General features: G+C 40.5%; 1 protein-coding gene across 3 annotated transcripts in view; it reads left to right on the plus strand.

The window, feature by feature from the left end:
- The first annotated feature begins 2,312 nt into the window (after nucleotides 1-2,312).
- xylb (xylulokinase homolog (H. influenzae)) overlaps nucleotides 2,313-14,248 on the plus strand; it is a 32,581-nt gene continuing 20,645 nt past the window's right edge. Inside the window, exons 1-12 of one of the 3 annotated variants that reach the window (XM_048265648.1) lie at nucleotides 2,313-2,426; nucleotides 3,254-3,336; nucleotides 3,450-3,519; nucleotides 4,349-4,429; nucleotides 4,532-4,618; nucleotides 5,366-5,494; nucleotides 6,757-6,822; nucleotides 7,031-7,103; nucleotides 7,246-7,364; nucleotides 7,450-7,531; nucleotides 8,904-8,944; nucleotides 10,373-10,488. In XM_048265648.1, the coding sequence (XP_048121605.1) occupies nucleotides 2,373-2,426; nucleotides 3,254-3,336; nucleotides 3,450-3,519; nucleotides 4,349-4,429; nucleotides 4,532-4,618; nucleotides 5,366-5,494; nucleotides 6,757-6,822; nucleotides 7,031-7,103; nucleotides 7,246-7,364; nucleotides 7,450-7,531; nucleotides 8,904-8,944; nucleotides 10,373-10,488 (1,001 nt within the window). In that variant the 5' untranslated portion in view covers nucleotides 2,313-2,372. Of the gene's footprint in view, nucleotides 2,427-2,461; nucleotides 2,588-3,253; nucleotides 3,337-3,449; nucleotides 3,520-4,348; nucleotides 4,430-4,531; nucleotides 4,619-5,365; nucleotides 5,495-6,756; nucleotides 6,823-7,030; nucleotides 7,104-7,245; nucleotides 7,365-7,449; nucleotides 7,532-8,903; nucleotides 8,945-10,372; nucleotides 10,489-14,248 lie in introns of those variants that run through there. The other 2 variants (XM_048265649.1, XM_048265650.1) reach the window with 2 other exon arrangements.

Genomic DNA, 14,248 nt, shown 5'->3' on the forward strand with positions numbered 1-14,248 from the left:
CTTCGCTCATTCTTCTTCGTTGCTGTGGCTGTTCATGATCCAATCAGCAACATTAAACTGCACATGTGTAACTCCTGTACGATTATTTTCTTCAAAATCTGATAATCTGAGCCCCTGGTACGATACTTAAACATTTGCATCGGACTGCAGGGCTCTTATGGAACAGAATTAAAAAGCAGTATACATGCAATTATGAAACCAAACCAGAAAAGTGGGTGATACCACTAGATCAGCATTTGTAGGCATAATACTGCACATGACTTCCTTTTCCTTCCTTCCTCCTCAAATTTTATCCTCAGATTCTGATCCCTCGGTGATAAAACTCTCACCCAGCTGCCTTCAGCAGTTTCAACCTGTTTCATCCTCCAGCTATTTGAATTGATCTCTCATATGAAATCCTCCTCTTGCCACCTTCACACTTGTTTAAGGATGTTTTTAACATAATTTGCCTAGTTGTTTAGGCCATTATAGGTCCTTATTTGCTGCAGTTGTCCGCTGTAGTTGGTCCAACCTCTGCTAAAGAAGCCCAGTCTTGATTCCAGTGACCTGAAAAACTATAGGCCCATCTCCAAATTACCTTTTGTTTCAAAGATCCTGACGTTTTATACATTGTGAGAAAAGCAATGTTCTAAAGCCCTGCTAGAATAATTCAAGTACTGCCTATTGGAGTCCTTTTCATCTTAAAGTTGTTCCCTTTAAGTATCATCCACATAGTAAGAATCACATTCAAATAGTAGGTCAAATGCATTCACCCTTCCTGATGTCCAAAGATTATGATATTTTACTTTTTGCAAAAGGTCCTCAACAGAGAGGGCTACCATGTTGATGGGCTAGAGCAGTGGTCCCCAAACTTTTTCTTCTGAGGGCCAGCTCACTATGCCTGGCTCTAACAGAGTGCCAGAGACTCGGAGTATATCAGTAACCATAAATAGCTTAGTGCTGTGAACAACAGCAGTCGACCTTAGTTGAATATTCCATTACATTTAATCATCGGCTACTGCAATTTAATACCATTGTTAGCTGTGTTTATGTTGCCATCATGCCATATGTATGTATACATGCCAGTGTAAAATGTAGCTCAAATGAAATAATACTAATAAAAAGACTTTAGCATTCCCAAAAGTATTAGCAGGAGTCCCAAAAGTATTTTATTCAATTCTCTCTGTCTGAACTCTGTGTCTGCATACACAGCTCAAGTTGTGAACAAGCAATATCCTACAAATAATTCAAAGTTCTCAAACTATGAGAGTTTTATGAAGTGCTGGCAAAAACATCTGAAATCACCTGATGAGAACTTTGTGAACTCTATGAACATTTGAACGAGTGGATAAATAATAATAATAATAATAATAATAATAATTATCCCAGAAAGTCCCAGAAATATGACTTGAATAGAAGTTAGTTAGTTATTAACAATTAATTGATAAACTTTTAGAATACTTTGAGCACTGATGCAGTCAGCATAGGCCTACATTGTTTGCAGGTAGGCCTACATTTCATTCTGTTTTCGATAGCAAACGCGAAACAGCGCCAAAACAACCACCAGTGGACAAAAAGAGTATTTCACGTGTATTGTTAAAGGCACACTATGCAGGATTTTTAGCTTAATGTGCACGTTTTTTTTTTTAGCTTAATTTACCTTCATTTAACAGCTTCAGAGTCATTGGAATGGTTATATGACTTTTTTCGGGTTGAATGGTGGCCGTCTCGCTTCCACCTGAGTGGAAAAACCACCCTTGCAACTGTGGGCCGGCGGGCCGACGGCCTCAGTGTCAGGAAGTATAACGAGTGTAACGAATTGCTTTACTGCATTCAAATACATATACACGCCAGGCACCGGCTAGAAAAAGGTAGCGATGGAGTTTCTCAGACATGACAGAGCCAGCGAAAAAGAAGCAAAAACCGAGAAAACAGTAAGGAAATTGCCAATACTGCATAGTTTACCTTTAAGTCTCGCCATAGAGAATGAATGGGGGAAATTACGGAGGTCATAGTTTGGCGATGTGGTGCTCCCATGCGGGCCAGATGCTATATACCACGGACATGTTTTGGGGGGCCACTCAAAATGAGGCGGTGGGCCGTATTCGGCCCGCGGGCCGTAGTTTGGGGACCACTGGGCTAGAGGAACTAATGGAAATAGCCTTCATCATTAAATAACAGTGCAATGTGCATCGTGCACTTACAGTGTGAGCATGCCCCACTTCACAAAAAATCCTACTTCCATGAATTGTTTGCAAGAATTTCCTATCAAACACACACACTTTCTCTCTATCTCTCTCGTGCACACGCGGCCCCTTTAAATAGTTGGAGGCATTGGAGACGCGATGAAATCCACGTGCCTATCAGCGCTTTCTAAAGATCTGTAGTTTGCGATGGCGGCATCAAGGGGTTCTTGTTACCTGGGATTTGATTTCAGCACCCAGCAGGTAGGGCCAGAATTCCTTGAGTAGCTTACGTGGCGTGTTTACTGTGGCCTGCGTAGCACGTTATCAAGCAGGATACCTATGTCAACACGCATTGTGGGGGAAAGGAAAAAGGCGGAAGAACTGCAAGGCGGCGGCTGTTAGTCAGACAGTAACTATGGACAGTAAAGGTTTCTGTTCAGTGCTGTAGCCTAGTTGTGTCCGCAGAGTAGCCTAGGTTACATTTTTCAGTAGATTAGAATGTTATGTAGAAAGTTATTCATGCCAGCCAGCCAGCTTTTAGTCAGCACCCAACCTGTTCTCAATGAAAACTGGACTTTGCACCTCAAGTGCTGATAAGACAAAACAGTTTGATTAATTTCGCCATGACCCAAATCAGAGTGTAGGCTACAACTGCAAGAATATTGACAATAGAGGGTTGGTTTACAATGACATAGGCCTTACATCAGTCATACTGTATCCCATGCCAGTTTGCACGGGATATATATAGGCTGCTGTAAGTTTCATGCTACCCCCCGCAGCCTAAGTACAGGTTTGAAGTCGTAATCGAGTAGGCTAACCTGTATCCAACCGACTTTCATGCTGACCAAACAAAACAAAAAAAGAAGAAAGAAAACAAAGTCCCGTGATGAAACTTTCCTACCCTCACAAACATAACTGCCAATATTAAGTGTCAAAAACGGCCTTTTTTCAGGAATTCCTAAGTTTATTATGTGGGAATGCATTTTGGACACGAACAAATTGCATTGCATCTATCAAACATTTGTTTGTATTACTAGTCTTGTCATTTTGTTATCTTATTGTTTTACAACATACATCTCCATATGCAGCTGAAAGTTGTAGCCATCCACGAAGACCTTAATTTGATTCACCAGAATAATGTGCAGTTTGACAGTGAACTTAAGGAATTCAGGTAACACTTTCGTCATGGAGATAATGATTATGATTTTTTTAAAATGATAATAAAATAATTGAGTTTCTTTTGGCAATTAATACATAACACTTCTCCCCTGTGAATTCATGCAGGACCCAAGGAGGGGTTCATATCCATGCTGATGGGTTGACAGTTACTTCACCAGTACTCATGTGGGTAAAGGTAGTTAATCTCCATTTAATGCTTCAGATGTTTATTTGCAAAGCCTACAGGTTAATTGCTGATTTACTGAAATAATGAAATTGTACTGTCAGAGTTTTAAAAAGGCCTTCTTGATGCATACTTTGCATTGATGGACAACTGCAGTATAAGCCTAGCCTGACGAGCCAGACCCACATTAAAATGTAGGGTCTGGGCACTCACCGTTCGCAGTGCTCAGTCCGAGGGGCGGGATAATCGGTTGTCTTTCAAATTCCCTCTGCACGCAATAGGACAGCGTTTTCCAACCACCAGAGCTAGTTGGCTACTTCAAACTTTTGCCAACTTAAAACAAGCTTTAACTCGTGTCACACTGTTGGCCAACAGCAACATCCATCTTCTTTGTTTTCAAGTAGCAGGGAATTCAAGCCAAACCGTTGCAACTCTGACATCAATCATTATGTTAAGCCCGCCTAACGACTCTATACATGATTTGATTGGCCTGATAGAAGTTTAATTTTTCGAGCTCACAAACCAACGGAGAGTTGCTAGACTAGCCCTGGAAGCAAATGTAATTTGCTGCCGCTAGGGTGCGTCTAGATTTCTAGGCTAGTATAAGCCTACCTCATCTCTCTATATTCTATGGTGATATGCATTTAGTCGCTGTTTAACAAATCGTCCAAAATATATACCATTAATGACTAATGACAGTTCACATGTTAGTAGGCTATGCATTGTGTAACTGAGGTAATGGCGCTGGAATTATAACATTGTTTTTGCTCATATGTACAATCTTTGCACAATAGCTTTGTTGAACAGTGAGTCAGGTGTCTTTTGTGTGTTTTACTTTCAGGCTCTTGACATGATCCTTGACAAAATGAAAGCGGCTGGATTTGATTTCTCCTGTGTTAGAGCCCTCTCTGGAAGTGGGCAGGTCTGTGGCTCCCACCACTTTTGTATTTTGCTTCAACAGTTGATCCACCCAAAATGTACACAGAATGTCATTTCACTGAAGAACTGCTCTTGTTTTATGCAGCAACACGGCAGCGTCTATTGGAAAAAAGAAGCCTGTCAGGTGCTTAGTCGTCTTGATCCAGAAAAGCCATTACATAAACTCCTCCAGGTAAAGGCTGTTTGCTGCAGTTTGACTAGTGTTCAAAGTTCTTTGCCACTGTCCTTTTCAGCATTTCTTGAGTTACTTTAAGCAATTCCTAAACTGAATCTGCAGGAACCAGCATCTGGCTGGTTAATGCGTCAACTACTGGGTGCAACTCATGTTGACATAATGACTCCCATATTTGTTGAGCTTGCAACCATGATGGGCCTCAAATTCACTGGTGAAATAATCTAACATAATTCTGATTACCATGCAAGGAGCTGAAGATGGCCTTTTCATATGGTAACGTTTGGAAGTTTTACCATTGCCTGGCATTTATAGCACTTGTATTGTACTGAAGTATTTAAAGGTGGTTTGGGAAACAATTAGGTAGTGTTTTTTAACTTTAAAGAGAGAGAGAGATATAGAGAGATGGTAATGATGATCGACAATTAGACATCATCTATTAAATTAAATCCCAACTATTTTGGCAATTGGTTTGTGTCAAAAATTCTAATTGCAGCTTCTTAAAACCTGAATATTTTCAGCTTTACTTACTCCTCCATGACCATAATGAAAACTATATTTTGCATTTTGACAAAACAAGGCGTTTAAGGACATAGCATTAGCCTTTTGGAAACACTGATTTTATTGCTCCAGCACCTAATTGATTTGAGAAAATAATCGACAGATTAATCGACTGTGAAAATTATTGTTAGTTGCAGCCCTAGAGATGATTAAACAGAAAGTTTGTTTTGTGTGCATTGCATGTAGGGTCAGTTTGCTGTTGAAGACAGTCCAATATGGATGGATTCTAGTACTTCAGCCCAGTGTTCAAACCTGGAGAAAGCTGTAGGATGTGCTCAAACCTTGGCTGACATCACTGGTTCTCGGGCATACGAGGTGCGACCATTTCTAATCTTAAGAAATGCAGTAAATAAGTGATAGAGAGGTAACTAAACTGCACTGCCTCTCCTATGTTTTCTGTTCTGGTATCAGTGTTGGCCTACTGACCAAACTGCATGCCCTCCCTGTGTTTCTTGTTCCAGGTGGCTTTTTAAACCTTAATGTCACTAAAGTTGACACTTTAGAGCAGTGGTCCCCAAACTACGGCCTGCCACCTCATTTTGGGTGGCCCCCCAAAACATGTCCGTGGTATATACAGTAGCAACCGGCCCGCACGGGAGTACGACATCGTCAAACTATAACCTCCGCAATTTCCCCCATTCATTCTCTATGGCGAGTCTTAACAGTACACATGTAATACTCTTTTTGTCCACTAGTGGTTGTTTTAGCGCTGTTTCGCGTTTGCTATCAAAAACGGAATGAAATGTAGGCCTATCTGCAAACAATGCAATGAGGCTGCATCAGTGCTCAAAGTATTCTAAAAGTTTATCAATGAATTGTTAATAACTAACTAACTTATATTCAAGTCATTTTTCTGGGACTTTCTGGGATAATTATTTTTATTTGTTCAAATGTTGAATGGTGGTCATTTCAGACCACTTAAGCACTTTGAGAACTTTACATTTTCAGAGTTCAGAGTTCACACATATTTAATGAAATATACTTTTGGGACTACCTGCTAATACTTTTGGGAATGTAAAAGTCTTTTTATTAGTATTATTTAATTTGAGTTACATTTTACACTGATATGGCATGATGGCAATATAAACACAGCTAACAATGGTATTAAATTGCAAAAGCCTATAGATTAAATGTAATGGAATATTCAACTAAGGTAGACTGCTGTTGTTCACAGCACTAAGATATTTATGGTTACTGATATACTCCGAGTCTCTGGCCCTCTCTTACAGCCAGGCATAGTAAGCTGGCCCTTGGAAGAAAACGTTTGGGGACCACTGCTTTAGAGTGTCACTTTAGAGATTTCGTATATGGCCTCTGCCAGATGCAATACAAATAATCATCATGGTACTCCTGTAGTAGCCAATCAGGAAGTTTCATGAGATGGGCAATTATTTTTCATGTACACAGCACACTGAAGTGCTCATTTGATGGCTAAACCACAGAGGATCGAAATCACTAATATTAGTTAGTAATCTCAGTTAGGGTAAAATGTAGTCTACTCAGTTATCTTAATAATTGTCCTGAACATATGTATGTATGTTGATGCATTCACGTGATATTAAGCCTTGTTTTAATAGCGTTTCACAGGAAATCAGGTCGCTAAGATTCATCAGTCAAAGCCTGACGTGTACAGTGAGACAGAGGTAAGGGGATATCTAATGTTGAAATGGCCATTGTTTACAAACTTACTTAAGCAAAAAGTAATTTCTTATTAAAATATAGAGTATATTCTGTTGGTGCCTTAATGATGAATGCATCTGTGTGTGTGTTTTTAAAGGGGTAATCTATAGCTAATCTAAAAATGATCGACGTACCCCTCTGTAATTGTAGAATGTGTGATTTTCATTTCAGAGGATTTCACTTGTCAGCAGCTTTGCTGCCTCCATATTTCTGGGTGATCATGCACCGGTTGATTACAGTGACGGTAAGCACAAACAGACTTGAAAACAGTTTCTTGTTGTTACTTCTTAATGTATATTAAAGCTGAATGAGGTTGAAATTAAAGATTCCCTTTGCAAAGAGAGTTTCATGGCGTTAACTGTTTGTTTATTTCCTCTGTTATCCAGGTTCTGGCATGAACTTGATGGACATATTCTCGAAACAGTGGTCGCTGCCCTGTCTTCAGGCCACAGCTCCTGGTCTACAGGCTAAACTAGGTGCCCCAGTCCCATCCACTGCTGTTCTGGTACAGATTTTTGTATTCTGTGTTCTCTTTTACTGTGCAACATCGTCATTGTTTTTGAAATGAGACTTATTGGCTGTCTGTGCAGGGTGATGTGTCTTCTTACTTTGTGAAGAGATATGGCTTTCCTATGGACTGCAAGGTGGTGGCATTTACTGGTGATAACCCAGGTAAATAGGAATCTTTTTCCATGATGACACAGTTAGTGTTGTGGTCAGCTGTAGTAGTATGTTTGTAATTGCATTCATCCTTTAGGCTGAAGAGTATTATTAGTTTGTGTTTTAATTCTACCTTGACTTCCTGGCTTTCTGATGGATATCGAGCCATTCTCCAAGATTTAGTGGATGTTTTAACGTCATGATGTCACTAGGTGGCAGCAGCATTTTACTCAATGTTCCATTCTACAGTACTATCACTCTGGTGTGTTTAACACACATGTCCACCGTCCAAGAGGAGGGTGTGTGTGTGTGTGTGTGAAAGAGAGAGGGTAAGAGCTGGCCCAGGGCCAGACTGTTTTCACTCGTGCCTCTTTGGTAGACGTGGGTTGACATTTTTCAATTAAAAAGCACCAGACGCAGATCACCACAGAAGTGACCCTGACACCCACCACCCGCCACCCCATGCCATCCTGGCTCAGCGGTGTCATCTGCATAAAAGGAGCTTTATGGCCAATAAAAATGCCGAAGACGCCCCAGCAGAGGGTGTGAATAGCAGCCGCCAGATCTCTACAGTGTCTGGTGGTCAGCTTGATGAGCGATTTCCCATGGATTAATGGATCCAATTGTGCAATTTACCCCCATTCAATTAATTATCCTACGGGGTTGCCACATCAGGGGCGACCAGGATGCATTATGGGTAAGGTACCATGAGAGTGTTCAGCTGAATTGTAATTAGAATCAAAAAAGCACTCGACAGGACAAGCTGAATTTTTATCTCTGTGCAAAAGAACTCCGCTGGTGTTGACTTTAATATGAAACAGTAGGTATCACTTTAGTGGGTCCCCCGCACATGCTCAAAGATTCAGGATGGAAATGCAGGAACTGAAATGAAAGGACGGGCGACTCCTGATGTATTGAAATGAGTATTCGGTTGCGGGATCATTTTTCTTGGGCCTGTCATAGCTCGCAGAAGCCCCCCGCACATGACAACACACTGGGAGATTTATCGAACTTTTTCTGCAAGGTCACCAAGAAAGCCGATGGACGGGAATGATTAAATTTTAACACAGTCCGCCCACTAAAGTCCAAATTAAAACATGTAAAAGATGCTGCTTGACACTTTGGGTCTCGTTTATGTCTGGCCCAAAGGTTTATCATCTGTATCACAGTTGCTAACATTATCAAATGTCATCTCTCATAGATGTCCCTCATTAATGATCAATATTGCAATATATGCAATATTGGCAGTTTGCGACCGAGTAGAAATTTATGAAGTAACTCATGGCTGAGATGTGCAAGCCTTAAATTAAAGTAATTTATCCACTCTTTGTGTGAGTGCCTTAAGAGCAAGGCTGCCGACTTTTGATTGAGCTTCATGTTTCAGGGTCCCTTGCAGGAATGAGGCTCCAAGAGGGTGATGTAGCGGTAAGTCCTCTTTGAACTCAAGTGCATTAGTCATGCCATTATTGTGGTTAAGGTACATGTACTGTATGCCATGTTTACAAACCCAAATTCACTGCACGGGAGTGGTAACATTTTGTGATGCTGCAAATGCAATATGGAAGACTTATACAAGTATTGAGAGAATTTATTCAAGAGCTCATGGGGTAGATATCTCCAGCTGTTCTCTTCATCAAAGTGTGCTTTGAGACACGAGATCGATGTAGTTTATATGTTAAAAGAACAGGCTTTGATCTTCGCCCCTAAATGATGGATCATGCATGGATCATACACTCTTGGAATTCTCACTGATAAATAATTCCTCTGACCTTCAGCCACACATGGGTAGCCCGCACATTTAGCAAATCCAGTAAGCTAACTGGCATTCCGTTTGTGTTTAACTTCAAATGCATCAATAACATTTCTGGGCAGTAAAACGCATCGGTAAGATTACTGGGCATGCTTGAATTGAGTCTGACTTCTTAGTTGTCTTCATTCTTAATGCAAAGCAATATTTTATGATGTTTCAGTGACATTCCTATAATGAACAAAGAAAGTTAAAGAAACTAATTACCCATCCTCCGCTTGCAGTGATGAAAACCCTTTTTTGGTAACCTTGAACAACTGGAAGAGTAGGAATCATTTCTTTTGGTTTTGGAGTTTTGAACTAAAAATCCCAATCAATGTGGAACTGGAACCAATCAATGTGCTCCCTCCCATAGAACCCCACTTCCATAGTTTGAATGATGTGCACACCATAGTTAAGTCATCTCATAACACTGAATGTGCCTCCGTAGAGGACTGTGATGCAGTGAAAAGTTACATCTTGTTTTCCCTGGCAAAGAGCAGAGCTTGCATACAGTACATGCTAGAGGTTGGCTTTTAGTAAAAAGCACTTTAGCATTGCATACTGAAATGTGGATAGAACCAGCACTTCATCAGACAGTCGTGTGAATTTTAGACAAGACTTTGTTTGTTATATGGTTGGACAGAGGCTGTTCTCTGTGGTGAAGGGGTCATCATCAGAGGCAAACACAGAAGAGCGTTATGTAGAACAAGAGAGTATCAAAGCTTCATTTCTTCTATGCTGCTAGATACAGGCTGTTGCAGTAGATTATCTGACCACTGACCTGTATCATTAACCATTTGGAACATGGACATCAGGGGCATCTGCTTGCTGAAACAAGGGTCATTTGGGAGCCAACTGAATATCACATAAATACAGTAGGTTAGTGTATTAGTAGAAGCGCTAAATGAAGATACGATGAGGCAATGTGTCATAATAAGAAATGTATTGTATTTGATGATCCTGTTGCTTTGACTGTAAAAGAGCCTTTGATCAAAGAAGTAATGTGATATTTTGAATTTCATGACTAGAGACCCAAGAGTTTCACACTTGCTTTCCCCCTTTAGGTCAGTCTGGGTACTAGTGATACAGTCTTCCTATGGATCAAGGAGCCCAATCCTACCATAGAAGGCCACATCTTCTGCAACCCAGTGGACTGCCAGTCCTACATGGCTTTGATATGGTAAAATATCCAGCCTTTCTGTTGCACAGAGGGGGCACTGAATGATTTGTACATCACATGATCTATAAAAAAGACAAAACCGCAGGGAGAGCCCAACCTTAAACAAGACACACAATTAATATAGACTTTAGAGAGGTGGATGCACCCATGATGATGATATTAAAATTTAATGAAGCCTCAAAGGGTTCACCCTCATGTCCAAATAATTTTATCAGATTGTGGCGGACTGATAGTGGTCTATATGAAGGGACTCATCAGTGGCCTCATGAAGTCTGATGTTCCGTGTCTGAAATTATGAGCTGTAGGGACATAAAAGACTGGGTTCCTCCCTTGTTCGTGTCTCTCCTGCAGAGCCGAGGAGTACTGGGATGTAGAGGTTCTGCTCAAAGACTTGAGAACAGATCTTGTAATAACAGTCTTGCAATTAGAGAACAATTGAGTATGGAATATGTTTGGTGTCCAGCGGTAATGCTGTTTCATTGTTCTATTGTTGCTGATCCATTTTGGAAAATAACTCCTTGTTCTCCCTGCTCAGAGCATTGCCTGCTACTCTGTAGCTGTTCTCTCAAAGTAATTATGTTCACATAATTATGACCGCCGCGCAGCGAAGCGCCGGTCATATAGGTTTAGTCAGATTTGTTTTTTTTTTTTTTTTTTTTTTTTTTTTTTTTTTTTTTCGCATGCCCAAATTTCCGTCAATGATTCCCGGGACACCGAAAGACCGGGGTACACGAAACTTGGTGGACATGTAACCCCACATGGATAGCATGGAACCATCGTTTTTCGTTTTGATCTGTAGCCCCCGCTGATTTGGACCCCCGAAAGGAGGAGGTAGGGCAGACACAGTTTTCTGTGAATATCTCGAAAACCGTAGGGTTTAGGAGGACCATTTTTTTTTGTATGTTGATCTCAAGGGGCCATGTCAACCCATTCCATAACCACTCATTTCATGTATAGCGCCACCTAGTTAAACACAAAAAAAGTAAAATGAGGTGTTGTAATTGAAGGTATCTGTGACCTAACATAGTCAAAACTGCACGAAATTGGAAGTGTAGGATCATTATGACACCCTCTGTATGCACGCCAAGTTTTGTGGAATTCCGTTCATGGGGGCCACACAATAAATTAATTTATGTTACTATACACCAACTGGCCTCTAGGTGGCCGGAGACAGTTTTCTGTGAATATCTCGAGAACCGTAGGGCCTAGGAGGTCCACCTTTTTTTGTATGTTGGTCTTAAGGAGGCATGTCAACCCATCCCATTACCACTTATTTCATGTATAGTCCACCTAGTCAAAAATTAAAAAAGCAAAAAAGGTGTTTTCATCTCAATATCTCTGGCTGACAAGGTCAAAACTGCACGAAATTAAAAGTGTAGGATCATTATGACACCCTCTGAATGCATGCCAAGTTTTGTGTACTTTCGTTCATGGGGGCCTTACAATAAAATAATTTATGTGTACATTTAGTGACGACACACCAACAAGGATTCCCGGGACACTGAAAGACCGGGTACACAAAACTTGGTGAGCATGTACCCCCACATGGATAGCATGGAACCGTCATTTTTCATCTGCAGCCCCCCGCTGGACTGGACCCCCCGAAAGGAGGGTAGGGCAGACACAGTTCTCTGTGAATCTTTTATGGTATGTTGGTCTCAAGGGCCCACATCAACCTGGCTCATAATCACTCATTTGTGATTTGCCCCCGGTAAAAATGAAAATCAGTAGGATTAAAAGAAAGCCAAAATAAATATTCATCATCATAATCATGGCTGCATTTTTCAGTATTGGCGAAAGTAGTCGTTTGTCCACTAGATGGCGCGATCGTTGCAGTGAGGCGTAATTTTGTTGGAAGTTAAAAGTGGGTTGGAAAAACAATGGGCGCTTCATACAAGGACTGTAATTTACCGCTTGCGAACATCTAATAAGGATAGGGCGATGTTCACATGAAGTGTAATTCCCATTTCTTCTTGAAGCCGAAATAAATCTGAGGATGTTTATCGGACATGCTTGGTTTTTACTGCAGGTACGTTAATCTTGTAATATCAATAAGGACCTAGGTAATGTTACCGTTAGCGTTGGTTGAGTGATGGAGGCATTTGATTTATTGCATTTGTAGAAAACTATAAATGCGGTTATACCAAGCAAATTTATAGCAGCACTGTTTGTATCTTTCGACTGTCATTTATTGCACGTGCTACAAAATCATTCTGTGCAATGGAAGATTTACCAACGTTACACCGGTCTGATACAGTTTTGCCTATACATGCGTGAGACTGAGACGCCTGTTTATTTTGTTTTAAGTGCGTGCAGGGTGTGAGAGGGGAATCGATGTGCTTTGATTACAGCTTGGTAGTTGTAGTCTGTGAAATTAAAAAGCACGTGTGTATGAAGTATCCAAACAATGACACCTTCATTTCATTATGGCTGCTTTAGCAAACCACCTTAAGCTACTGTGTAGTGGGTCCCATTTAGAAGTGGCTACTTCATTCGCGCTTTCCTTGACTCATGGAGCTGCGTGAATGTTATTACAACTTTTAACGATATGACAGTTTAAGTCCGCTTTGATACTGTAAGGCGTAAGCCATTGGTTTCAAAGGAGATTTTATTTGTGTCGCCAGCATAGCCTATTGACAATTTATGTTGTCAATAGGCCTACCTTATAATCCTACCTGTAGCTTAGGGAAGCTAACAACTTTCTATTAGGATCTAGTTTGTTAGTTACCGTTTTGTCATAACTCCCTGATGCATTTTTGCATTTAGAATAGCCAGAGCGTGTATATCTCAATCGGAAAATTAAACAATATCGGTGCCTATGGACTAGGCTGGGTGAACCCAGCCTGATCTGCCCGCTATTTATTTTTTGATTTCTTAAAAGATTGAGCTTGGTCTGATGAAAGCCAGACTAGCCATGGACCTCAGTTAAACAATGCAAGGGAACATGAATCAGCCTATATTTGCACTAACAATAACGGACAAAAGCTCTTCAACTTTGGCCCGTTAAAATGTGTATGAACAGTCTAGCGGCGCATTTCATCAAGGCCCATTTGGACATGTCAGTTATTTGCACCACTGGTTAGATGTAAAACAGCATTTAGTTTCAGACTAGGCTACTGTTACTTAATTTGTGCATTAACAATAACGTTTCAGACTACTGTTACTTAATTTGTGCATTGACAATAAAGTATTACATGAACTAAAGATGACTAAAATCTTATGTAGAAGAAGAAACATTCACAAAAAAATCCATCCATCCAAAAATGACCTTTGTTTTTGATAGCTGTTGAAAACGGCATGGAACTGACAGAGATGTTTTTGTTTATAAATACATAAAAATAAATAAATAAATAACATTATGCTGATACCTTTTGCTTTTCCCAAATACAATGTAGCCTACAGGTGTAAGTGACCTTTCATCAATCCAGTTGCAATGGATGAACTGTGATGAACTGCCCTACTTGTGATTGTTTAGAGATTTTAAAGGTTTTATAACAATTCTACATCTTCTTTGGCTATTCTACAATCTATTCACCTTTTCAGCACCAGTAGGGTACTTTCTGTGCAGCCGCTTTTACACACTCAGGCATGCCAAACAAGCATACACAAAAAGTTTCAAGAGTGGGGGATGGAGTAAAATATGGAGACAAATTGAAGTGTGATTTATTTTCGCGGAACGGATGTACAGGACTGAGCGGCGGTCATATTTTGTACCGCTATGCGGTACATCTAGTTTTGTATTCTGACAGAAAAGCAATCC

Source organism: Alosa alosa, chromosome 16 (assembly GCF_017589495.1).
Source record: "Alosa alosa isolate M-15738 ecotype Scorff River chromosome 16, AALO_Geno_1.1, whole genome shotgun sequence".
NCBI lineage: Eukaryota > Metazoa > Chordata > Actinopteri > Clupeiformes > Clupeidae > Alosa > Alosa alosa.